This window comes from Eupeodes corollae, chromosome 1 (genome assembly GCF_945859685.1).
Source record: "Eupeodes corollae chromosome 1, idEupCoro1.1, whole genome shotgun sequence".
In the NCBI taxonomy this organism is placed as follows: Eukaryota; Metazoa; Arthropoda; class Insecta; order Diptera; family Syrphidae; genus Eupeodes; species Eupeodes corollae.
The window spans coordinates 96,932,249-96,958,779 of record NC_079147.1 but is presented as its reverse complement, the minus strand read 5'-3'; the positions used below and the strand labels follow the sequence as shown (position 1 = coordinate 96,958,779).

The following is a 26,531-nucleotide window of genomic DNA, read 5'->3' as shown; positions in this document are numbered from 1 at the left end:
ATAGGATTTGAATTTATTGTGTTAGCATAGTCTAATTTGAGATTAATAAAATATGATTGAAAAACATGCTTACATATCCAAGGACTGTGTTTACAAATATTTTTTTTTTATATTGAGCGCGAACTAAAGGGGTTATGAATACCCTTATAATGATTAATCACAGTTCGAGCAATTATAAAGTGGGAAATATTGAGCCTGGCAAAGCGTTCCATATTCGTGTAGTGCGGCTTAAGAAAACTAGAGCATTGTTGGTGAAAATATCGATAAAACAATCTTCAAGAGAAGCAAATGTCTCGGTAAGAGCTTTTCTATTATTTTTAGAGCTATTCAATTCTATCCAATAGACTCAAGTACAATATAGAGGTCTTAGACAAACAAACGGTTTGTATCATCAGAAGAGGTAAAAACTTTTTGCATAGTCACAAAAAACCTAAGCATTTTTGGCGATCTTAAATATGTGATCACTCCACAACAAGTGGTTTGTAATGCACATATGAAGAACAGGGATGAGATTCTAAAAACGAATATTAGGAGCTGAGGTTACAGCGAAGCAATTTAGTGGGTTAGAAGTTTCAGACAAAAGATCATTTTTATAAAAATAAAGAAGAGCGGCGGAGACAAAACGGAGCCCTGGGGCACACCAGTGTTTATTTTGTGAGTATCAGAATTTGAAGAGAGCTTGATGCTTAACTGTACCAAATACCTTTGAAATATCAAGTGCAATTATTTTACGTTCTGAAAAATGATGTAAAGATTTATTCCACTGTTCGGTGAGATAAAACATAAGATCAACAGTGAACCTCTTGCTGCGAAAGCCATACTATCGGTCATTAAGAAGCTTTTGATTTTCAAGATTTTTCTTAAGCTGAAAATAATCAGTGTTTCCATGGCCTTGGAAAGAAGGGACGTAAGTGTGATTGAATAATAGCTAGAGGGTGAGGAATATTGGCCTTTTGGGGATTCGGGACAGGCTAGACAAATGCTGTTTTCTATCTTCTCGAAACTTTACGAGTGCTAAAGAAGATTCGTTTATGCTTTCAAGTACCAGCGGAGTCATGTCACTCATTGGCAGCATCGAATTAACAGCAAACTGTGCTGCAAGCAAATTGGCTTTATCAATCGAGCTTACAAAAGGAGTGACGTTGGAAAGGAGCTTCGTAACCAACGAAGACGAAGTGTTACGTAAATTTTTTACATAATGACCAGATATGTTTACTACTATTGGGACATTGCAGTATTTTTGCCGTAATTTCTGGTCATTGAAAATGGTAATGCGTCGTATATGTCCGTTAAAGGTGGTCTTTTTAGCTTGTTTGAACTTATTCCGGAAACTAACATTTTTGATTCTAATAACCTCATTAAAGCTCCAATCAAACCATGAGTTTTCTTTGGGCTTGATAAATTTTAAATAATTAAGTTTGTGATTATATCTGCACTGGAATCAGTCTACTTAAAATCGCCTATAAAATCTTCTCTGCCGTATTTTGTGAACGTCTAAAGCCCATCGTCAACAACCTGATAGGTCCTTATCAGTGTGGTTTTAGACCAGGAAAGTATACAGTTGATCAAATATTCACACTACGGCAGATCCTGGAAAAACCCAAGAACACCAAATCGACACCCACCATCTTTTCATCGATTTCAAGGCATATGACAGGATATACAGGGACGAGCTGTATAAAGCCATGTCTAGTTTTGGCATCCCTGGCAAACTCGTCCGTTTGTGCAGGATGACCATGCAGAATTCACGCTGCTCCATAAAGGTTGGAAACAACTTAACAGAACCTTTCGATGTCAAAAAAAGGTTTAAGACAAGGTGATGCGCTGTCATGTGATTTTTTTAACATCGTGCTTGAAAAAATAGTGCAGAGCTCAACCGTCAACACTAGAGGCCCTATCTTTCAAAAGTCTGTCCAATTACTGGCTTATGCTGATGACATTGACATAATCGGAAGAACTCAGCGTGATGTCCATGGGGCTTTTGTGTGTATTGAGGCAGAGGCGGCAAAAATGGGTTTAACAGTTAATGAGGGCAAAACAAAGAACATGCTGTCGTTAAGAAAGGACATACAACACCAACGTATTGGTTAAAACGTCACCATCGACAGACGTAACTTTGAGGTAGTCAAGGACTTCGTCTACCTAGCCTCCGCTGTAAACGCAGAAAACAACACCAGCGCTGTAATCAAACGCAGAATAACTCTTGCTAACCGCTGTTTCTTTGGACTAAGAAAGCAATTGAGTGGAAAGTCCTCTCTCGAGGGACCAAAGTGTTGCTATATAAGACCCTTATCATCCCCGTCCTGCTATACGGTGCAGAAGCATGGACTATGACAAAAGCGGATGAAATACAGGGACGAGGCCCTAGTTCACACAGGACTGTAGCGCCACCTTAAGTAAGTAAGTAAGGAATCCACGTCACTATCTAGGAAGCATAGTGGTGTCATTCCGTAATTTCCGAAACGATAATGGTCAAAACGATTATCATTAACGATATCATCAATTATTTGCTTCACGTAACTTTATCACTATCGTCTCGTTCAATCGTTTTCAGTATAAGTTCGTTGAGTATATTCCAAATGTCAAAATGAACTCAACGAAAGATAATGCTTGTTCAACAACTTGAAAATGTTATTAAACTTGGTTTTCCTCTATGGAAAATTTTGAAAATTTGCAAAAAACGTATTGTTAATAAGCATACCAGTTATTTTGTGATGTTTGTTGTTATTGTCACTTTTTGTGTTTTGTTGCCGCTGAAGATAAAACAATAATATGAATGAAAATGTTTGTTCAATGTCTTATATTTTTGTAAATCAGCTGCAGTAATAAACCCAATTTGGTCAAAGGGAAGACTTCATTATATCCACAGGGAACATAACTTGGCTTCAAAAATATTTATTGTTTCCAAAACTAATTTGGATTAGTGCTTTGTGCAAGAGCGATACAAAAATCGTTGCCTGTCGAATATACTAATGTTCCTACGCCCCAAAGTTTCAATAGTTAGAACAAATTTTACTTTTGAATGTATATACCTACATTATGAATGTAGAGCGACAACCGTCTGGCAAATTTATTGTTTATAATATCATCATAAAGTCCTCTGTTGCAAATCCAGAACTACAATTGTTTTATTTATTTAACAGCAATTAAGAGAGATTACTAATGTTTTGTATATAAAAAAATGCGTAACCCAATTCATTGTGTTTTTTTGAGTTTTTATTTTCATTTTGTAACAAAACTAAACTAGACCGAAACTTTTTTGCTTCAATTTGCTTAGTTGTCAATGGAAATTAATAGCAGACGATACCTACTTAGCTATCGTGCAAACGCTATCGTTTTGACGATATCACTTTGACAATTATCGTCTTACGTGAAGTGAGACTATCGTCGAAACGATATCGCCTAGCGATTATCGTTTTACGGAATGACCCCCCAGTTAAAGTTTGTAGGTGTTAAGGTTTTTTTTCTGAAAAAAAAAATTGGTCATTAGATCTTTGTAATAAATCCGCTTAAAGTTATACACCAAGAATCTTTTGCATATGATAAAATAAGTTTCATTTCAATATTCTTAGATATTTAAGTTGAAAATCAATTTTTACCTTATGTTTTTTTAGCGTTTTAAGCTTGTGGGACTGTATTATAATTATCCAATAAATATCAAAGTTATTTGAGATTCCAGAAAAAACGCAAAATCTTCTAAATCCAAATTTGACGAACAAATGAAGTTTGTGACACTATATCTTAATAAATAGTTGACGGAAGCACCTCATTAATGTATCACTTTATTAGATACTTATATTGGCTGCAGATTGTTGTCAGATTATTTAAAACAAAACGAAAAATATTTGTGTTCGAGAAATTGGATTTTCTTATAAAAATTGACTTTACAGATAAAATACAACATTTTTCTCCAAATCTTTTTAATGCTCGAAAAAAGAAATACATGAGCTTAAATGTTTACCTATAACTTTAAAAAAAAAACCTACAGTCTTATAGTAAATTCTGAACGCAAACTATATTTAGAACATTTTTTTGATAAATCTATGTATATTTGTACTATAAGTATCATTATTTTTAAAAAAGCGAAAATTGTATGATTTAAATTAATTTAATTTGTGTACATTAATTTTTAAAGTAAATTAAAAAAAAAAGTCTATGTCAACGTGATTTCCTGAATATACAAACGAAAATTTTATTTTATGTATAAAGAATGAGTTCTATTTATATAACTCTGATAAAACTCAGCCCTTGACACTCTTAATATTTTGAGTACCTACACAGAACTATAGTTCTCATGAACCAAAAATATTATTAAAAGGTATTTCCTTTATAAGTAAATAAGTTAAAAATAAAGTTCTACGTTTCTGTAAATAGTTTGTTTAAAATGTATGGAATCTGTTGAAATCTGTTTCAGAAAAAATTTATCAGTTGAAACTATTATTTAGTTATTCTTATGTATAGTTATTCTTAAAAAATTAAAAATTAATAACAATATTTTGTATATGATGAAATAGTTTAGTTTCAAAATCCATTTTTGTTAACAAGATTTTTTAGTCGTTAACCAATTTTTACCAATTTTAGCAGCATTTCTTAAAAGTTCTCATTTCTTATATAAACAAATACAAATTGGATGAATGAAATGAATTTGAAGTCAATATCTTCTATAGTTCACGTGATATCGTGAACCTCATCATTTTTACCAAATGCTCGTACTGTTTTTAGGAGATTTTATTTTTGTATGAAAAAACTGACAGTTGGATTTTTCTCAAAAATTTACTTAATGTCGAAAATAATATTTTATGTGGGATAAAATAAGTTTGAAGCCAATATTTTTAATTTTTGAGAAGCATTTGAGTCGAAAGTACATTCATAGCAAGTTTTAGTATTGTTTTTTTGATTTTTCTCAAAATTTTACCGAATATTGAAAACAATATTTTCTATAAGATAAAATTAGTTTGAAGCCAATATCTCAAAGTTTTGAAAAGCTATTGTAGTCGAAAATTAATTTTTTCCAGCTTTTATTTATTTTCTTGTTTAGGATTTTATTTTTTGTAAAAAAACTGTCAATTCGATTTCTCTCAAATTTTTTCAGAATTTTGAAAACAATATTTCTTATAAATTAAAATTAGTTGAAAACCATAATCCAAAATTTTTGAAAAGATATTTGAGCCGAAAATCAATTTTACCAAATTTTGTTAAATCTACGTGGGTGCGTTGCTCAGAGAAAACCCGCTTGTATCAAAAAAAAAATCTGAAATCTACGTTACAGTTTGCCAAAGCTCACCTAGACAAACTTTTTTTTTAGATTTTTATTTTTTATAAAAAAAAATGTCAATTCGATTTTTCTCAAAATCTTACCAGATGCTAAAAACGTTATTTTGGAGATAAAATCATTTTGTATCCGTAAAATTTTTGAGGTGACAAATTTTTTTTTAGTTTTTTTGATTTATAAAAACCGTTAATAGGATTTTTTTTCAAAAAATATACTTTTGATTTATAAAAACCGTTAATAGGATTTTGTTCAAAAAATGTACTTGTTTGGTATCACGTTACAATGTTACATTATATTATATAAAATTTAATTCAAGTCTGTAGCGTTTTTGGTTAACGAAATATTTAGGGTTAACCAAAATGTTCACCTTTTTTAAACTGCTATGGTAAAAAAAAAACAAAAAACGGAATTTTTTTGAGGGCCCTTTCTGCATCTTTCTGCCTTATTATCTGTGTAACCCAAATATATTTAAAGTCGATATCTCTTCTGGTTCTTGAGCTTTGGACGACGAAAAAAACGTTGCGAACGTACAGACTTACGAATGTACGTACACACGCACTCACAGACATCTTTCTAAAAATCTTTTATTTCGACTTTTTTTCAATTTGACAAATCGGACCCATTACAATAACTTTATGGGAAGTTAAAAAACTACTGAATATCGAAAGCAATATTTTCTGTGAAATAAAAAAAGTTTTACCAATATTCTTAATTTTTGAAAAGCTTTTTGATTTGAAAGTCAATTTTTAAAAAGTTTTAGTATTGTTTTTTTATGTTTTTATTTTTTGTAAAAAAACTGTCAAATATTTTTTAAAAGAAAACAGTAGTTTAAAGCCAATATCTCAAAGTTTCGAAAAGATATTTGAGTCGAAAATCAATTTTTTGTTTAGGTTCTTATTTTTTGTAAAAAAAACTGTCAATTATTTTTTTCTCAAAATTTTTACGAATGTTGAAAATAATATTTCTTATAAAATAAAATAAGTTTGAAGCCACAATAACAAGTTTTTGAGACGAAATTAAATTTTTACCAACTTTGAGTAATCTTTTTTTAGATTTTTATTTATTATAAAAAAACCGTCAATTTGATTTTTCTCAAAATCTTACCACTTTATTTTTCTTTGCACAAAATTGTTTTGCAGATAAAATCATTTTGTTAATGAAAAGTTTTGGAGGTGACAAATTTTTTGATCAGTTTTGTTGATTTATAAAAAAAAACGTTAATTGGATTGGACGTACGGACGTATGAAGGAAGAACGCAACCACAGACATCTTTCTAAAAATATTTTATAATTTTCAATTCGACAAATCGAACCCATTACACGAACTTCTTATGAGAAATTAATTAATGTTTAAATGTTTTAGAAGACATTTTTTAAGCATGTACAAAATTCGAGCTTTTTACCTGGGGCCTTAATATGTAACTCGATTCTACAATGAAATTGCTCGAATACGAAAAATTAATACTATGTATCTATTTGACTACTTTCGAACGAACGAGAATCGAATAGTTCTAGTAGTGCCAACTATATTCTTATGAACTTGCGAATAAACGAGGAACTACGTAACTCGAAAATAGAATTCAAAACAAGGAAAAATCGAATATAATATAAGGTGTAAGTAAAATGTTAAATATGAGTTCCATCTAATACCCCAATTACACCTGGAATTCGTGATTTTTCCAAAAATAGCGTTTGAATTTTCGTTTCCGTTCCTCATTGATTTCAAAATTCATCATTAGCGGGCACATGACTCTTTCGATTGAAGTCAAAACTTCGGCAAGTATTTTTGACATGGTTTGCTGTGCAAATTCAGCGTTCTTGTCACCACCGATTTGGTTTTGGTAACATCCTGTTGCCAAAAATTTCAATGCTGCTGATAACTTAATCGCCTTTTGCGTGTAGTCATGTCGAATGATATGGTGTTAAGTAAAAACATAAACCCGTCTTTAGAAAAAACGATAATTCTTAACAAAATCAAAACAAAAGTATAATGTACTGTACATATTTCTTTTTAAGAATGAGTCCTTTCATTCTACCATATACATATACAATATACATATACAAACCTTTTCCCACTCAGCTCCATTATGTTAGAATTATCTCTTATGCTTCTGCGTTCAATTTGCTAGTACCGTTCATCATTTCCTTGCAAATTAAACCAAATTCCAACGGTTTTCATTTTTGTAATAATTATTCTTGTCCAAAAATTGGATGTATGTATTTGTTTTGTTTTTAAAACTGTCAAACACTTTGATACTCGTTCGAAAGTAGAACATTTTTTGAAAACAAGTTGATATAACCGGCGGCGTCCGATTCTACTTTCATACGTAGTGCGATTCGAAAGTAGAATCGGAAATGAGTTTCGAACAGAATCAAAAGTAGAATCGAAATACATAGTAGGGCCTCTGATAAACGATGAATTTATACACAATGAATATATGTATCACCATTTGATAAAAATAAAAAATAAAATTGAGCCTATGTTTATTCTACACTTTTATTATTAGTCGAGCCTTTTTTGGATAGTTATGGGACAATCGAACCTATTTGGTCAATTGAGTTTAAACTTGGAAATTAAAGTTTTAATAAGATTCCCGTTTGGCGTAATTTGTACTTCTTTTTTAAGACTAATTACAGTAGTCCCAATGCATTTTGTTTGGTAAAAAATCAAAAATTCGAATTATATTAAAAACGAACGAAAAGATTGTATTTTTTCCTTGACATTTTTTTCTTGACTTGTCTTTTTCACCAACAAAAAAAAATATTGTTGTGTTGTTCCAGAAGGGTACCCCAATGGAACCGTTCTTTTGTTTTTAAGTTTGCTCTAGAACTAATGAACCGATTTTAATAACTTTTTTTTTCTGCACAAACCATTATACTTCCTTAATAATATTTGATAATTAACAAGTTCATTATTTTTTTTAACTAAATGGAATTTGCATTTTTGAAGAGAAACTTATTTTGCAGGTGTATTTTTAAGTCTTAAAATACAGGAAATACTATATTTAACCAGACTCAAGTTCATGCATTTTATTTGTTTTGCTTTGCGTATAGTTTTTCCAAAGTTTTTTTTTCAAATATCTCAGTCTTGACATTTTTTAATCAGGCTGTGATGGAATCAACACTTATAACCTGCTATTATTGTCTATCGATTGATATTTCAAACAAAAAAATAACAAAACATTGTTTAACGTATCAATTAGATTTTTCTAAAAACTTAAAAAAAAGTTAACAACAATTGTTTAAGATATGATAAAACAATTTAAATAAACCAATTATCATTGGTCAATCAAATTACTAATTTGTTGTGTAGCATAAACAAAATAATACTTTTTCAAAACACTAAGATGTCCTTAATTCGATTTTTAATCACTTTAGGTTTTTTAACTATGCTTCTTAAAAACGCTAAAACCAACCAAAAACTGTGTTTTTAAGGATTGGTTAAAACTTAAAATATCTCTTAACAGTAAATTCTGTGATGATTTCGCAAAGTTAAAATCTTTCGCTTAGAGATATAATTTTAATGATTTTATTAACTTATTTAGTTTCTTGAAATTTTCATTAGTTATGAGTATATATTTGAATTTATATGAAGCCTGGAGAAAACTAGAATTAATTTTTAATGCTGATTTCGAATTCAAACTTTAATTTTAATTATTTGTATATTTATTTTTGTTAATATTAAACAAAAATCGTATTACTATTTTGTGTTAAAAACTGTTTAAGCATAAACAGGTGTAATCTTACAACTCACGAAGATTTTGTCGACAATTAAATGAAATAATCTAATTATTTCAACTAAATATTGAAAAAAAAAAAGGATTATATATTTGAAAATCTATCACTGATTTTATTGATAAAAGGCTACTGTATATGCTAAGACAGCCTCAAAAAAGCCGTATGCACATGTGAGTATAATACCAAAAACCTGACGCGATATATTTTGAAGTTGGATTTGAATTAAGGCCATCAAAACCTATCGAAAAAGTGGTATTTCATTGCGGGGAGGGAAACATTCGCCAAAGACGCAAGGGTTATATTGGTTTAAAAGATATTTCAACCAATTTTTTACAGAAATATCTCTAAAAACTTTTAATTCCGATCAAAATGACCAACCTTTTGTAGGAACGAATATTTTTGCTCAAATTTGATCATTAAATCTATCAAACTTGAATACTCATAACACAGTATCAAACTTCATGTAGTCTTTTTTAATACACGATAAATTTATTTAACTATTTATGCTCACAAAAAGGACTCAATCTTCAATCTTGACTATCAAAGAATTAATTAATTCCGTTCCTAGTTTATTTTGAGATATTTAATTAAGCAACACATCAGCTCATGTCAATATGTCTAGACCAACCCCTCCACACTTAAACATGACCAAACGTCACGCTGAGTTACAATAACTAAATACTATATGCTATCACACTACAATGAAATATTGTACGTTTTCTGGTTAAATATTTAACACGATATAATCGTGACTTATTTACAACTTCCCAATTCTCAAGACTTCTATAATATATTTTTCTTCACAAAATACTTATTTTGTCAGTTGTTAGACTTACAAAAAGCCTTTTTTAAAAATTGTTCTTCAATTCCCTGACAAGTATCGGTTATTCGAAATGTTTGAAATCATCCCTAGCTTTAATCACCACGTATGTACTTACTTTTTATCATAAATATAAACCTTTTTATAATTTCATCACCATTATTATATTTTATCTAAAGATGTACGACATTAAGCAACACGAAAAACAATTGCGCCAGCACATTATTTCCCTATCAAAAGTCGATAGTCGAAGAATGCAAAGTGTGAACTTATAAACAAGTGGATATTTGATAGAAAATTGTGCTTACCCTTCGATTCCGCCAAAGAACTGCATTTTCTTTTGTTTATAAATTTAATTCAAAATCACGCGGAATAACAAACAATACAAAATTCTCGCTCTCTCAACCACAATAACAACAAACAAAAATTTTAAACAAATTAAGAGAAAAACTAATTTCTCTAAATTGCATGAACTTTTTACGTTTTAAATTTCGCTTAGTTGTCAAAACTGCACAAAAAACCGAAATAACTTGAAATCGTGAAAATAAACAAAAATTATAATTGTTTAAATTCTCAAAACAGGAATTTCTAAAACCCGTGTGATATAATTTGTCTTAACTGCAATATTTTAATCGCCAAGTAAAGGTAAATCAAAAACGAAAAAGGTGAGTGTTTTTTGGAAAGAATCTCGAGAAATGAAGGCGAAACAAAAATGAAATTTCTCGCGTTTGGAACAACTAAAAGATAATTTGCACGCACAACACCACACAGCTTGTCCCTTAAGCGTTCGCGACACGAATGAATGATTTAGCTTACGCTACTTTCTGTGAACCACCAAAATCCACCGATTGCCAGCGGAGGCTTTTTGTTTCTCTCAAACGAGCCCCCTCCTTCGCAGAGTGACACTATTGACACATCATGTTTTTGTAATCCCCCGTCCCATCCAATCTCTTGGCGACTATTGTTTATTTTGAAAGTTTAGGACCGAAAACGTCATTGTAGAGATTCCTTACTTTCTAGTGAAAGAGTGCACTTGGTTTTTGTTGTTGAAACAGTAATAATTGCATATAATATTTACGTGTGATTTATTAATATTACAGTAATATCAGGCGATTTATTTCACGATTTATTTCTCTCTGAAATCTGCGCTCTTAAACAAGAAATCAATCTGTTCAAGTTGTATTTTCTATTGAAAACACAACAGAATACCTCCACCTTCTCGTTTTAAGCTTTAAAAAAAGCTTTTTGCTTTAGTTTATACCTTTAGATTGAGACCATTTAGATCTCTATGGAAACCACAATTTTAGACCAATTAAATAAACCGTTAATTTGAATATTTGAAGAAAAAAACGTTTTATTTCTGAAAAAGAGAATTTGAAGAATGAAATGGAAGATTGAAGAACTGTGAGTTATGATTTATCTTAGATAAAAGTTATTGTTTATCTTCTTTTCCGTCCCGGTTTGTAAAAGATAAATGGATTTTTTTTTTAAATTAGCTCAGTGAAATATAACTCCCCAAGAAATAACTCACAAAAATGAAAATACTATAAAACAAACCGGAACGCGACCCACACTGATAACTTTCCATCACGTCTGTCAATTTGACTTGATTAAAACTTTAACGAAATATTCATAACAATATTTTGTGATATGAATAATTTGAAGTCAATGTCTTTCTTTGTTCTCCTAATACTTGAGTCGAAAACCATTTCCCATCAATTTTGTGTTGCTTTTGTAGGCTTTCGTGCTTTGTAAAAAAAGTTTTTAACTGAATTTTTCTAAGAAAGTAACTAAAAATTACCAACAAAATTTTCTGTATAGTAAAATACTTTGATTTCAAAATCTGTTTTTGTTAACGAGATTTTTAGTCGAAAACCAATTTTTAACAATTTTACTAACATTTGGTTGAGTCTGGGTGTCAAATCGCCCAAAACGGAATCGCCCAAAACTTAAAAATGTCACATCGCCCAAAATTTTGGGCGATTTGACATTATGTTGAATCGCACAAAAAAAAACAAAAATGGCAAATCGCCCAAAAAGAGTGGGTGTTTGTTCATAATGCAAAAATAGCCATGTGTCAGATCGCCCAAAACCAAAACTCCCAAATTGCAAAAATGAAGAAAAATTCCAAATCGCCCAAAAATAATTTTTGGGCTATTTAACATTTTTCATTTTTGGGAGATTTAGGATAATATATAAAAATATAAATAATTTTGGGCGATTCAACACTTTCGTTAAATTGGGATAAAAATTATGTTCAAGAAGAATTGTAATTGTACCTGATAAGACAGTGTAAAACTGTAAAAACACTCCTCAAAGTGGTAACAAGTTGGTGAATTATCCTCGTAAAATAATGTTTTTTTTGTATTTCCTCGAAATGGAATTTGAAATTTTTGACGGAAAAAAATATAAAAGCAAATTGTTATATGTGAGGTACGAAAAGCAAATATATAAAATAAAAACCAAAACGGAAAACAAAACATGCTACGTTTGCTATCAAGAAAAATGTCCCGCGCGTGTAGAATTGCTGGAAAGTGCATGATGTCCGCCGGAGTGCTAGGCTAAGCTAGTGTATGAGAAGTTTTGAATACGAAAGGTATGTAAATGAATATAAATTTACTTAAATAATCATGTTTGTGAATATTTGTGAAAGGTAATATGTTCTATGAAACCGCCGCGGGGAGGGGGCGGCGCGCGGCGTGACGCTCTTTGCGGTTGGGTGGCGGCTAGACCCCTCTTTACCACTGGGCCCAGGCCCAGGGCCCCGCAATCACCAGGGGCCCCCACATTGCTGAAACATCACTTAACCTCTATTGGTCTATTTTCAATATTTCGATACAATTTTAGATGCATAATGAATGATCAGAATTTGAACTTTCCTTGCTGAACAACAACCTTTGCTGAACAATTTAAATTACATTCCCTGCGAAATTATATGTATGTGGATCCGAAAAAAGGAAGAAATCTAAACAACAGAAAGAATTAATTGAGAAATTACAAAAACTGACATCGTATTTCACTTCAATTGTTGGAGAAACGTCTGCAAGTAATACTTTAATACCTACACTTATCTACACCTTACTGAAAAGGGGGCTTACATAGTCAAAAAATGGTTTCACATTATGATTTCATGAATAAAATTCGGCATTACGAATGACCATAGAATCTATTACAATGTCCCATAGTAATTGCATATTTTAGACAAATAGACTTTCCATTTAATTTTCCAGCAATAAAGTGCCGTGGATTTAACGGACTGTGGACACAAACATGAAATCTCCATTAATGCAGCTACAATGTGAAATTATAATAAATGGAATATTTTTGTTTATGATTAACAAACATCGTTTTATTCGTATGTGATCAGACTTATTGTTAGTTTCACTTTTATAGATTTCCGTCCAGAATATACGAGTATGTCAAATTAAATATAAAATTTTTATTTTTTCGGAAATCCAAAAAAGTGAAGCTCGCAATAGGAGTTTTTATTTAATTCGGAATTAGCTATTCTATTATGATTTAGGAATTTCTAATGATACACCAATTTATGATGTTAGTTTGTATGGAAATTCAGAACAGAGCTGCTCTTAATAAAGGGTGATTTTTTAGCTATTATCTTTTTGGCAACACTGATTTAAACAGCTGACTTACGTTTCGTGTTTTATTTCACTGTCAAACATCTTCAGTTTGTTAAAGACTTTAACCATTAATCATCTTCCAAACGAACAACGCTTGCAAATTATTGATTTGTATTATCAAAATAAGTGCTCTGTTAAAAAAATTATGGTCAGAAACACTAAAACAACTATTCGGCTATTGTGACTAATTTCGCACCAAATTTACATTGTTGGACGTTAAACCACCGACACACTTACGTTCAGTGGGAACTGAAGAAATTATCGCAGCTGTATTGGCAAGGTGTTAATGATGACCAGAAATTATTGATTCGCAGCAATTGAGCCTCTGTTAGTCAACAACGTGGAAAATTTTGCGAAAGGATTTAGGTGTGAAGCCTTTCGAAATACAGCTGGTACAAGAATTGAAGCCGAACGATCTACTGCAACGTACAATTTTCGGTGAATGGGCTCTTGGAAAGTTGGCCGAAGAACCACTTTTTCACACAAAAATTGTATTCAGTGATGAAACTAATTTTTGGCTCAAATGAATTGTCGATTTTGGAGTGAATATCAGCCAGCAGCATCCCAAGAGCTACCAATGCAAAAAAAGTCACAGTTTTATGCGGTTTATAGGCTGGTGGCATCATTGAACCGTACTTCTTTAAAGATGATGCAAATCGTAACGTAACTGAGAATGGTGAGCGCTACCGTGAGATGATATCCAACTTTTTTTGCCCAAAATGCAATAGCTTGACTTTTATGATATGTGGTTTCAACAAGACGGTGGACTTATTGCGAGGCGAGTTTGGTGAACATTTTATTTCACGTTCGATTGACGATTAGATCGTGCGATTTAACGCATTTACATTATTTTATTGTGGAGCTATGTTAAAGCTCATGTCTTCACAGACAAGCCTGCTTTAATGGATGCATTGGAAGACGGCATTAAAGCATTTGTTCGTGAGATACGGGCCGAATTGTTGAAAAGAGTACGCCAACATTGATTTGAGGCGCAGTCAAGTTCAACATTTGCATGAAATAATCTTCAAACATTAAATTATATGGACCGTACTATCGATTCAAATAAAGATTTCATGTATTTTTCTGAATTTGATGTGTTCCTTTTGCTTTTAAGAAATCACCCTTTAAAACAAAGCAACGTATAGTTACGATCTCTTAATTTGTACTTATTCATTGTTTATTTTCAAAATCCAGTTTTACACAGAAATTTCAATGCGCTTTGATGCCTAGTGTCCAAACTTAGTTTCATTCGTAAAAAGAAATTAAAAATGTTCAAACACACATTTTTATTTCATTAGTCAGTTTCTTTAGAAATATTTATACATTTATTTTTATTTAAAAAAGCCGAGCTGCATGACAATAAGTCGTCATCTTCTCAAGTTGAAAAAATTTCGTCTGCCACATCTTCTAAAAATTCCAGAGGTGAATCAAAAAGCCAGAGGCAGAGCCCTAATGATGAAACTGCATAAACTCGGATTGTAGCTGTTGTAAAGTTTTTAGCTTCGAGAGGGATTCCATTTCGCGGTGATAATGAGATCCTCGGATCTCCCAATAACGGTAATTGTTTGGGATGCATTGAGTTGCTTAGCGAGTTTGACCGGTTTCTCGCAGATCATTTAAGCAAATTTGGAAATCCAGGAAGTGGTCATGCGGTTTTTCAGCATATATCTGTAATGAATTTATTCATCTCATGGGAAGACAGGTTTGGAAAATTATTGTAAAAGAAGTCAAAATGGTAAAATATTTTTCAATTAGCGTTAATGTTAATCAACTAACATTTATTATTTGCTACGTAAAACGAGCCTGTTGGTTTTTGGACTTTATTCCAATTAACGAACATAGATCTGATTATTTAGCGGAAACCATACTGAAGTTTTTGGAGGATCATGACATTTTGATAACAGATTGATAACTGAGGCCATAGCTATGACAACGTGGCTAATATGTCAGGAAGGTTTTCTGGTCTGCAGGCAAGAATAAAAGTAAAATGTAAATTTGACACTTTTGTAGCAGATGCAGGGCACTCATTAAACTTGGTAGGAGTGCATGCGGCTGGGTGTGTCTTAAAAGCAACCAAATTCTTTGACATTATTCAAAAATTGTAAAACTTCTTTTCTGTATCTCCTTATCGATGGAGTGTGTTGACTGCTCATTTAGGTCCAAAAAATTTTTTTAAAAGTCTTTCTCAAACAAGATGGTCGGTGCGAGCTAATGCAATAAGTGCCTTATATAAAGGTCATCAGGAAGTTGAAGAAGCTTTGATGTCTATAGCCACCTATTTAGGACAGGCACGAGAGGCCACAGAGGAAGCATTTAGTCTTTGCAAAAAAATGTCCAAGCTTGAATTTATCACACTTACAGAACTTTGGAACTCTGTATTGCAAAGAATTAATAAAACAAGTACTTTACTTCAAAACCAAAATATTACCCTGGATGTTGCAATAAATTTGCTGAGTGCAATAAATGAATCTATAATTGGGCTCAGGGACAATTTCGATAACTTTGATTCATCAGCCAGACAAAAAAACCCGGATTTTGAATATAAGGACGTTTCTGAAAGGATGAGGTGCAGAAACTCACGCCATACTTTTTTTTCGGCTCTGGACCCTCAGTAATTCTGACTGGGAAAGAAAGATTCAAAATTAAAACCCCTCTTCCCATTGTCGACACACAAACAAATAAACGAAGATTGGCCAACGTTTTAACTTTTTTTTCGATTATAAAATCTGAATTTAGAAGACTTAAAGAGAACTGCAAATCTTTTGCTAAATTTTACACCGAAGATGTGAACGGAGATAAACTACACGAAAATGAAAAACTGACAACATTGTAGAGCTTTATAATTTTTTAAAAACTAATGAAATTGAATATGAATTTTCAAATGTTGAAATTACACTAAGAATTTTCTTCAGTATGATTTTGACCAATTGCATTGTGGAACGTTTCTTCTCTTAATTAAAAAGAATCAAAAACGAACTCAGAGCTACATTGATTCAAGAAAGATTGACATGTTTGTCGCAAGATGTGTTCCGTGCCGCCCGTGGACGCGCACGCGCCCCGTTTTGCCCTTAGGCATGATCATACTTGGACGAATGTTGACCAAAAAGTGGTGGTACTACTGGTACCAAATCAAGGAAAAAAATAGATATAGAAGAGGAACGAAAATATAATGGGGGCTTCTGCGCTTCTTGAAAACGGTGCCATTTATAAAATGAGATTTTTAGATCGAATGATTTATGTTAAAAAGAACATTTTTACTGGAACCTTACGAAAATATGTTTGAAAAATATCGTGTTGGAAGTAGTGAAGATGAGGGAGAAGAAGCAGATGATGAAGAAGAAGGGACGAAGGAAGCTATGTATGAATGTATGCATAATCTGTTACGTTTTGAAACCTAACATTGTTTTATTACCAATTTGCAATGAGTGCGATCTAGAACTACAGGCGCAATCTATTTCAGAGTCGCAATCATTTTACTGCTGTCCTGTATGCAGAAAGTAAGTTGAGAGTTCGATGCAAGTTTACACAAATTAAACATTAAGGAAAACATGTAAATATGAAATATTTGAGTTCTCATATGTAGACATAAACTCGTATGTATATAAAAAGTTGGTAATACTAGAACACGTAAATACATATGTAAATATCTGTATGCAGACATACATATGTATAAAGAAAAAATAAAATAGGAACTCACAAATACTGAACAAAATTTGACTTTTTTTTTATATTTTGGTCTAAATGCAATAAATATTTTGAGCGATTTGTTAAAAGAACCCCAAATGTTAGTATTTTTGGATTGCGACAAAACGCCCATTTCTACTTTGGGCAATTTGACATTTTTCTTTTTTGGGCGATTTGTCATAGTATCAAATCGCCAAAAATTTTGGGCGATGCAACATTTTTCAGATTTGGGCGATTTGACACAGGGCCAACTAAAATTGCCGAAACACCAGTACGCCCAAAATTGTTTTTTGGGCATTTTGACATTATGTCAAATCACCCAAAAAATTGAAATGTCAAATCGCCCAAAAAAAGTTTTTGGGTGATTTGACATTTTTTCGTTTTTTTGCATTTTGGGCGATTCAGTTTTGGGCGATTTGACACCCAATCTAGATAGATATTTTTAGTCAATAATTTTAAGGTTCTATAAGGTATACATAAATTTATTGGTTTAAGGAATAAATAATAAGGCATGACAAAAATGTCGTCTGCCCGAGTGACGATGTTATTTAATTTTATATTCAATTTAAAATCAATGAAAAATCACACAATTTTTAGTTTTTTTCAAGTAATTGTTACTTATTGACTTGTAGCAAAATTTACTTTTGATTCAATGAAACAATAAAGTGGACAGTAGGTTTTACTTTCAGTTTAATCGAAACAAAATTACTTTAATTACTTTTATTGAAAAATGAAAATTTGCTTACTTTAAGTTTATTTACAAAATAAAAAGAAAGACATGACTTTTAGTAGACACAAAAATACAAAAAAGAAGGTAGTTTACAAATTTTCATCTATGATTCTCCTTCTATAGATCAACGCCTCGGTGGTATATTTTTGGATCAGCAACCAATCTTCTCCATTTAGGCAGCTTACTGTTTCATTGTCGCTTAGATAGCTTTTTCGAAAAAAAAAGTCTGCTTAGCTCCTTTAATATTGGACACAACGATGAAGTAGATAGGGTTTTCGTTCAATCCCATATTGCATAACGTGCAAATATTAACCAAATCGTTTCTGTGTGGCATATAATTTAAGCTAAGAAGTTCAACTCTTACTCATTGTATATACATTTATTTATAGTAAATATAAATATAAATGCCTTACTTTAAAAATAGTTCCAATAGTTTTCCTTGGAAAATCGAGCCTAAAGTAATTATGTTCGTTTAGATTATAGTAACTTATAAATATCACATCGCCCAAAATTTTGGGCGATTTGACATTATGTTGAATCGCCCAAAAAAAAAAACAAAAATGGCAAATCGCCCAAAAAGAGTGGGCGTTTGTTCATAATGCAAAAATAGCCATGTGCCAGATCGCCCAAAACCAAAACTCCCAAATTGCAAAAATGAAGAAAAATTCCAAATCGCCCAAAAATAATTTTTGGGCTATTTAAAATTTTTCATTTTTGGGCGATTTAGATAATATATAAAAATATAAATAATTTTGGGCGATTCTTAATTCATAATTAAAGTAATTATGTTCATTTAGATTATAGTTAAGTTTTGAATAAATGTCCCTTTCCGTAGATGTTCTCGCCTTTTCTATGAATATGTTCCTTTCATTTTCATCGATCGATTGGATAACCTCGTACAGTGCTTTTTCATCTGGAGACTTGTACATCCATTTAGTTATAGAATAATACCACAATTTTTAGCATGATCAATCCAATCCTTGTAGAGTCCAGTTTTTCGACGCATGACACTTCTCAACATAATATTTGGTAATCGGTTTCGGTCCATATTAATCACCTGTATCAAATAGTTTGCCTCTGCTTCAATGTTGATACAAAGAGTGTCGAAAGCCCTGTTTCCAAATGATAAATATACTTAGGCGTACTTAGAGGAAGGTAAAATACTTTTTTAAGGAAGAATCGAAGCAAATTTTTAACAATTTCGTATTTCTAAACCCCCAGATCTGTGCTCTCTGTGCAACTGCTTTTGCAGTTGCATTAAAAACTTTATATTATGCGTTTGTTGATATGTTGTTATTATTGAAAATTTTCTTCCAGTTAGAGCAAATAGTCGTTCTAGCAGCATCAGGCTTGGCATTGAGGAGTTTGTGTATATTCAAATTATACGTGAGTCATTTGCAGATAAACATAATCCTTGACTACTTCCAATCCTACTCCATCATATCTCCAGTTTTCTCTTCTTGCGGTCCGACCTGCACCATTTTGGAATACCATTATCTTAGATTTTACTAAATTTACTTCCAGTCCCATTTTTTACAATAATCATATACATAGCCTATTGATCCTAAGCTGCAGTGAAGTTGGTGACTCTGCCAAAATGACAGTGTCATCAGCAACATAAATACTTTTATTTTTAAAATTTCAAACTCCATTCCACAAGGAAGCCAATCAACCAAGTCATCAAGAAATAACGCTAATAACAATGGGCTGAGATTGCATCCTTGACATAGTCCTCGATTTATTTGGATCTCTTTTGATTTGCTACATCTATTACGAACGCTATAGCTCTCGTTTGATTGACAAGTTTTTCCTGTGCTACCTAAGTTGTTAAGTTTATAGAACAGCGTTTTTCGGTCAACTGTATCAAATGCAGCTTTCAAGTCAACGAAGAAGATATAAAATTTAGCATTACGATTGAGATTGTTTCGTATTATACATCCAAGAATAAAAATGTTATCGACTGTAGTATACCCTTTCCGAAACCCTGACTGATATTCGCTTAGTTTGTTGTTTAAATTTACCCAGTTAATAAGCCTTCCATTTTGTATTGAAGTGTAAACCTTCAAACTTGCATTAAGAAATGATATTCCTCTATAGTTTGCTAGGTCGTTTGGGTCACCCTTTTTAAGTATTGGCCATATAATAGCCTCATCGAAGCAATCGGGATGTTGCACTACCTTCTTCTTTAGAAGTTAGATTACCCTTTAAATACGTTTAAAACAAAATGCAATTCAAAATACTTACTGGTTTTAAATTATCGGCCATATTTACATACATTCTCGCTCTCCTGTTTCATGTCGAGTAATTTTGAAAATTAAACGAACAACATTTCTCAACATTCTTTTTACAGAAAGAGTTTTATTATTCACATGTTTCCTGGTTTCCAAGAAGTTTTATTGCGAACCGTTTCAAGTCGACAAAAAATAATTTACTGAACCGAACAACTGTGTGAAGATGAATTTCACATTATTTTTGTTCATGTTTCATGAGAGTCATCTCTCGATGCAGGAGTTACAGAACGTAGCCATATCATTGCTTAAATAAACGCATATAATTGAAAGTATTTAAACGTTTGCCAGAGGTCTTGATTTGATCTTAATTTTCGATTGATGATCTTAATTTTTTTCACGGGTACTGCAACTTGCGAGAAATTGACAAATCCTCCATTGTGCTTTCTCAATTTATCCGCTTAAAATTGTAGGTCCCCTCCATCTCTGACAATATTACTCGCACACAGGTATGGTTGAGAGTTGTAAGTCACTGGTCCCTAATTTTCAATGATTTGTCATTACTTTTTTATAGGTTTTTTAATATTCGGGGATTTTCTGGCAAATTATAATAAACAATATCTGTATTTGTTATTGCAGTTTCTACAATCATACGGGATCTACTTGTGCTAAGCCTTAGATTTTATGCAAGCTAAATTATTGAAAGTCTTCGAATCCACACCCACAGGACAGCGCAGTAGAGGAAGACTGCGGATCAGGTGGCGCGCACAAGTGGAAGGTGACCTCACCCAACTTAAACCCGAAACTGGAGACATCTAGCTAGGGACCGAGCTAGATGGAGAAGTTTGTTGGGTGAGGCCTAGTTCACACAGGACTGTAGCGCCACCTTAGGTAAGTAAGTAAATTATTGTCAGTTCGGTTTTTCATGAAGGGAATCAATTTTTAAGAACTAATTTGTATTCAAAACTATTTTAATATTGTTTTCGAAACTGAAACGAAAAATGTAATAATTGTAATGTTTAACTTTATTAAAAAAAAAACAGCATGCAAAATTAACTTTTCCAACTTTTCCTTCGCCCAATTCAATGGTTTTTAACTGCGATATTTCAGTTTATTGGAGAGCAAGTGCTTGCGAATCGTTCCGTAAGATATGTTAACACCTTTTGCTTTCAATTTCATAGCAGCATCATGTAAAGTCAAAGTTGGTTCTTTCGAGGACAATGCGAGAATCTTTTTTTGAGACTGTTTGCACTTCCGCGATCAGGAAAATCATCAATGTTACCGACCTTTTTATAGCGATTTATCCACTTGCTAACGAACTGCTTCGACTTTCCCGTTAATTTGGGTCCTTTTTCATGCAAGCATAGAAAAAATTGCCTCAAACCAATTGAAGACTAAATTTGACAGACAGCTGACTTTTTACAAAAAGCATGAAGGACTGAGGTGTATTCTATGTCATAGAAAAAGAAATAGGACTCTAATTTTGTATCTACGTGGAACAGTGACCACGCTCTTATGTAACAGACTGTATAATAAGAGTATTTCTTTAAGCTGAACATAATATCGTAAATAAGCGTTGCCGTGGTATATAATTTGTATTATTTAAATATAGGTGAATTGTAAGAGATGAAGTCCCTTACAATTGGAAGCTCAAAAACCTTTGATCAGCCTCAAATTGTTTCCAATCATTTAAAATAGTTCAGGTAACTGTCGAGGAGAAAGAATCGAGGAGAAAATTGGAATGAAGAGAAAGATTTTGGCTCTGTGTTATTTGACTGGGCTTCAAAAATAAAGCTTGATTTCAATAGATCTTAACAGTATGTACCTACATCAATTTTATTTAAATTTTTAAAACTAATTTGATTCCACTAAAATATTTATGCAATCCTTAAAAGTTCCTAATTACTTGATTGATCTCTTTTTAAAATTTGAATTCTTCGTTTAAAAATAATTCGTTGAAGTTCTTCCATAGTTTCCAACGCCGATATCTTATCCATTTCTCTAAGTTGACTAGCCAAGTATGCAGCAAAGATATCAAATTCATCTGATTTATCATTTGTTGCATTCTCAAGTTCTTTTTCATCTTGTATTTCTTCAATTAAACATTCTTCCTGATCTACAACTTCTGGTTCTAAACTCATAGCAACTTCTTCTTTTATGTTCTCAGCCACCAAGAGAGGTTCTTCATTTGAGTGATTCGACTCATAGCTAGAAAACTGTGAATGCTCCTCAACAGGTTCGAAATAATAATCATTTTCAAGAGATTCAATTGGAATCCTGTAAAATAAAAAGAAACAATCAATTTCATTTCAAAGGTTAAACTTTTTGTATATTGTTAATGTTAATACTTACTCATCATCATCAGTATTAAAGTGATAATCTAAATTTATTGCATCAGAACTTTCTCTGGAAGGAGAAACTACTGAAGATTTCTTGGCGGCCTCTGCACGTTGCCCAACTACCTTTCGCAGAAAATCCATTTCATCAAAATAAAACAAATTACTAAAGGTCTTCTTCTTCTCACGAATCTGTTTGAGTTCTTGAATGTAACAATTCCTATACCGTCGATATTTTCGGCTTACATCTTCGGCGGTTAGTTGAAAATAGCTTCCAATTTTTTTGAAGGCATTAGATCGTATTTGGCGCTTCCCAAAATCTGGATGATTTCTGTCCCAAATACATTTGTATTTTTTTATCAACCGAATTATAATTATAACTTGTTCGGCAGTTATTTTTGTACTTGGTGTAGTGGTTGCTTTATTACGGTTAGGTGATGTTGTTGACATTATTATTTTCGTAAATTTAGCAGTATTTTTCGAATTTTAATAAACAAATTAGATGAGAAAAAATTATAATGCACTACAGTTTTGGTTTTCCTTAACTGAGATGTCAGATTTGACGAGAGAAATGATACTTACGATGAGTGTAGTCAGCTGACATAAAGAAATGGCTCCATCCAGTGCATAAAAGTGTAACCGATCAAAATAGAAGGTTTTCTTGTTTTTACTTCTTAAATGAGATTGGAGACTGTGAGGATAATTGTTTTGAACAATTCTGTTTGCTTTATTGGCTTTTTGTCGAAAAAAAGTTTTTTTTTGTTTGTACAATGATTCATATTAATAATAATCTAATAAGTGGTGAGCCAAATACTAAACTAAAAAGAATAAATAATATTACTTATTGAAACTTATAAAACACAACGCCCTTTAATTTTCTGTCTCAACTTGCTTGGAGCTAGGGCATTTCTGTCACTTAAGTTTTGTTTAACCTTGTTCATAGTATCGGGCTGTAATTTGACTTAATTGCTTTAAGCAATTTCATTTGTTAGGGTTACATAAGTCCATCATCATTCCCCATAAACAATTCACGTGATATAAAGTCATCAGCGAAACACTTAATTGGCATTCCAATAAGGATGATTAATGAAAGGTTTCGGGATAAATTGTGTGCCATCATGGGTATTGCCTCTTTCTTAAATTTGACAAATCCTTCTATGAAAAGTGCTTTCCCGAATTAGGTGTTCGAATTTGGCTTGGAATTGTAGGTCGCCTCTATCCCTCACAACATTAATCGTACACAGGAATGGTTGAAAGTTGTAAGTCATCAGGCTCTCGTTGTCAACAGATTGTTACGCCACCTAATTTTATTTTTTTCCGAGCTTCACATGATAGAGTTTTCTTTCTTAACGTGGTCTCTGAGAGAAAAGGATGCCTCGATAAGAAATTAAAAGCTCCTCTTAAACTGCGAATTCATACTAAAATGCATGGTTGGATCCTGACCCTAAATTACTGATTTGTAGGGATCTTGCAATCGAATAATGTACGATCCTTGTGCAGAATTAAACCTAGAATAGTGCTTGAAAAGTTGAGATGATGAAATCGATTGCGAGCTTATGTTAATGAGTTGAGTTTCACACTTTTAAGTTTGTATTAAATGTTCTTCTTTTTAAGCTTATAGGCTTTCCACACCAAACTCAAAACCAGGTTTTCGCAAAAATATCGGTTTTCGTCGAAAACCTACATCGAAAACTCAAGTTTTCTCATACATTTTTGCTAAACCACAAGTTTTATATAAAACCTCTCGAAAACTAGAAGCAACTCAAAGTTGAACTAAACAAAAAAACCTTTCGAAACATTCAGCTCTCAAATTAATGTAAACAAAACAGCTGATGTCTGCTGTCAAAACAAATATTTAATTTTAAAACAAATTTGGTCTTTGTAGGTAACACACCATATGGTGTGTCTATGGTAAGTCATATTGCTTATACAATTTCTTTAGAATTTTTGCTTTTTGTTTTTTATTTACAGAATATGGCAAATTTGCCAACGTCAAGAATAAAAGTCCTGGTAACTATTTGCGGCACTGGTGGTTCTTTTATTATCCTCCAGAGTTTCAAAATCTCTTTTTTAAGCGAGGAACTGGATTTCACTATGGCTACTGGCGTGACGACTCCAAGGACGAGGACGACTTGTTCATAGTTCGTAATGACGTTATCAAGGGATGCGTCTTTGAACTCGTCGCCACAAATATGTTCGACATTTTCGCTTACTAACTCTAGAAAGGCTTTCGATAACTCCGTTCAATCACAAGGGTTTGGGAGATATGAGAAAGGCGATAAGTTCATTTGTGGAGAAGAATAAGTATGAAAGGAAATCACTGGTGGAGGTTAAGTTGCAGCGAGCTAGGAAAATTTGCTCCAAAACATTCCACAATGTGAGAATTGTTGTTCCAGTGAATGAAACCACAACAGTGGGATATCACCCCATGATGGACAGCGATGCTTACATCAAGAAGATCCTCAGTGCTTTGGACAAGCCAGGCGAGTGTGATTTTGGTACGAATCTGGAACTAGGAATTTGCCTTTTCTGCTCCGGCCATAAGGACCTACACGAAATAGTTCAGAATCTTCTCAGCCCCGCCTATATAATCTGCTTCGACGGCCAACAGAAGCAATAGTCATAAGAAGTATTTTGGATTGAGTTTGTTGTGAAAGAAAAAAGAAAGTGTTTTAAATAAAATAATTTTTTTTTTGTAACAGTTTTGTTTTTTATTGATTTGATCTTTTCTACACAATTAGCTTCTCTTTGGTGAATTGTTCTGACCGGTTGAAGTGAACAAAGAGGATAGCTGCAGCCAAGCGAGCTTTCAGTTCCTGTTGGTTCATGTCGTGAGCCCATTCCACCCGTCCCAGCTGATATGCTGCTCTATCACAGCACAGGAAAGGATCATCGACTCAAGGGTGTCGACGGCAAAGAAAAATCCTTAGGAGAATGTTTGCACTCTAAGAATTTTCAAAAAACTGAATCTAGAGAGAATACATACCACATAGGACACCTTCACTGTGTAAGGAAGGTCTAGGATATTTTCATTGTATCCGCATCCGAAACGGTGAGAGGTGATATACTGGCAGTTTTTTGTATGTTCGTATCGAAAAATTTGTTAAACCACTCAATGGCGGAATCTCATTCGTTCTTTTGGAGCTCGTATAGATCTTTGCCTTCCTGAAAATCAACTTGATAAGTTTTGACATAAGGTTTAAGTTTTTATCTTGTATTTCCAGATCCTTTAGTTCATTGCAGAGTATATCGAAAGTTCTGCGGCTCATTCTGAAATGTTTTTTTCATCAATAAAAAATTTGAAAGCCGGTGTCAAATGAAAACGTGTGTTCGGTTTGAACGATTTTCGGGTTTTCGAAAACTTTTTGCCGTGAAAAGCCTATTACTTCAGATTATGGACATAAAGACATAAAGTCCACCTGCTTCATCAACAGGTTAAGGACTACCATTTTTCGAACACAATTTTCTTTAGCGGCGAAGCACATTTCTCAATCGGTGGGTATGTTAATACTAAAAATTGTCGTATTATAGATTCTGGTCCTCAAGTTATTGAAGAGACTGCTATTTAAGAATACGAGTTGGAGAATATGTGGTTTTAATAAGACGGTGCCTTATGCAACACAACTCGAGCGAATATGGCTTTTTCTAGTTGTTGTGTCATCAACTGGCCACCAAGATCATGCGCTTCGGTACAGCTGGACTTTTTTTGTGGGGCTACGCGAAACACCGTGTTTATGGATTTATGCAGATAAACTTTCAGTGCTTGTGACGATTCGCGTGGAGGTCATTTGAATGATGAAGTGTTTGACACATAATGTCGACGTTGAAACTATTTAATAAAAAAGAAATATGATATAAACAAATATTTTAAATGCTTTTTATTAACGTTTACTTTTGAAACCTCAAAATGGATAATCCTGTTAAGCCCAAACTGTATATTAATATGTTGGTACATTTTCTACACACAAATATTTATTTTTTTCAAAATAAAGTTTATTTCTGTGAATTCAATTTAACTGTTATAACCCTGAATGCACTCATTCAATTCTTTTTAAAATAACCTCGAACTGTCAGCTCAGCTGTCAT

At 32.5% G+C, this 26,531-nt stretch overlaps 2 protein-coding genes across 2 annotated transcripts in view; both read right to left on the bottom strand.

Annotated features, from left to right (window-relative positions):
- LOC129940257 (N-acetyl-D-glucosamine kinase) overlaps positions 1–10,956 on the bottom strand; it is a 54,953-nt gene extending 43,997 nt beyond the window's left edge. The window contains exon 1 of the mRNA XM_056048536.1: positions 10,138–10,956. Within this exon, the coding sequence (XP_055904511.1) occupies positions 10,138–10,163 (26 nt within the window). The 5' untranslated portion in view covers positions 10,164–10,956. The remainder of the gene's footprint in view (positions 1–10,137) is intronic.
- Positions 10,957–21,914: 10,958 nt separating this feature from the next.
- Positions 21,915–23,025, bottom strand: LOC129940219 (uncharacterized). Its single transcript, XM_056048480.1, has 2 exons — positions 22,462–23,025; positions 21,915–22,386 (listed from the first exon to the last, which is right to left on the bottom strand). The coding sequence occupies exons 1-2, from the start codon at positions 22,893–22,895 to the stop codon at positions 22,008–22,010; spliced, it is 813 nt and encodes a 270-aa protein (XP_055904455.1). The 5' UTR covers positions 22,896–23,025; the 3' UTR covers positions 21,915–22,007.
- Between the last annotated feature and the right edge of the window lie 3,506 nt (positions 23,026–26,531).

Bases quoted from the DNA above. Each gene is read 5' to 3' on its own strand.
- LOC129940219 (XM_056048480.1), bottom strand. From the start codon at position 22,895: ATGTCAACAACATCACCTAACCGTAATAAAGCAACCACTACACCAAGT. The intron at 22,387-22,461 runs GTAAGTATTAAC...TTTATTTTACAG, and splicing joins TTTAATACTGATGATGATGA to GATTCCAATTGAATCTCTTG.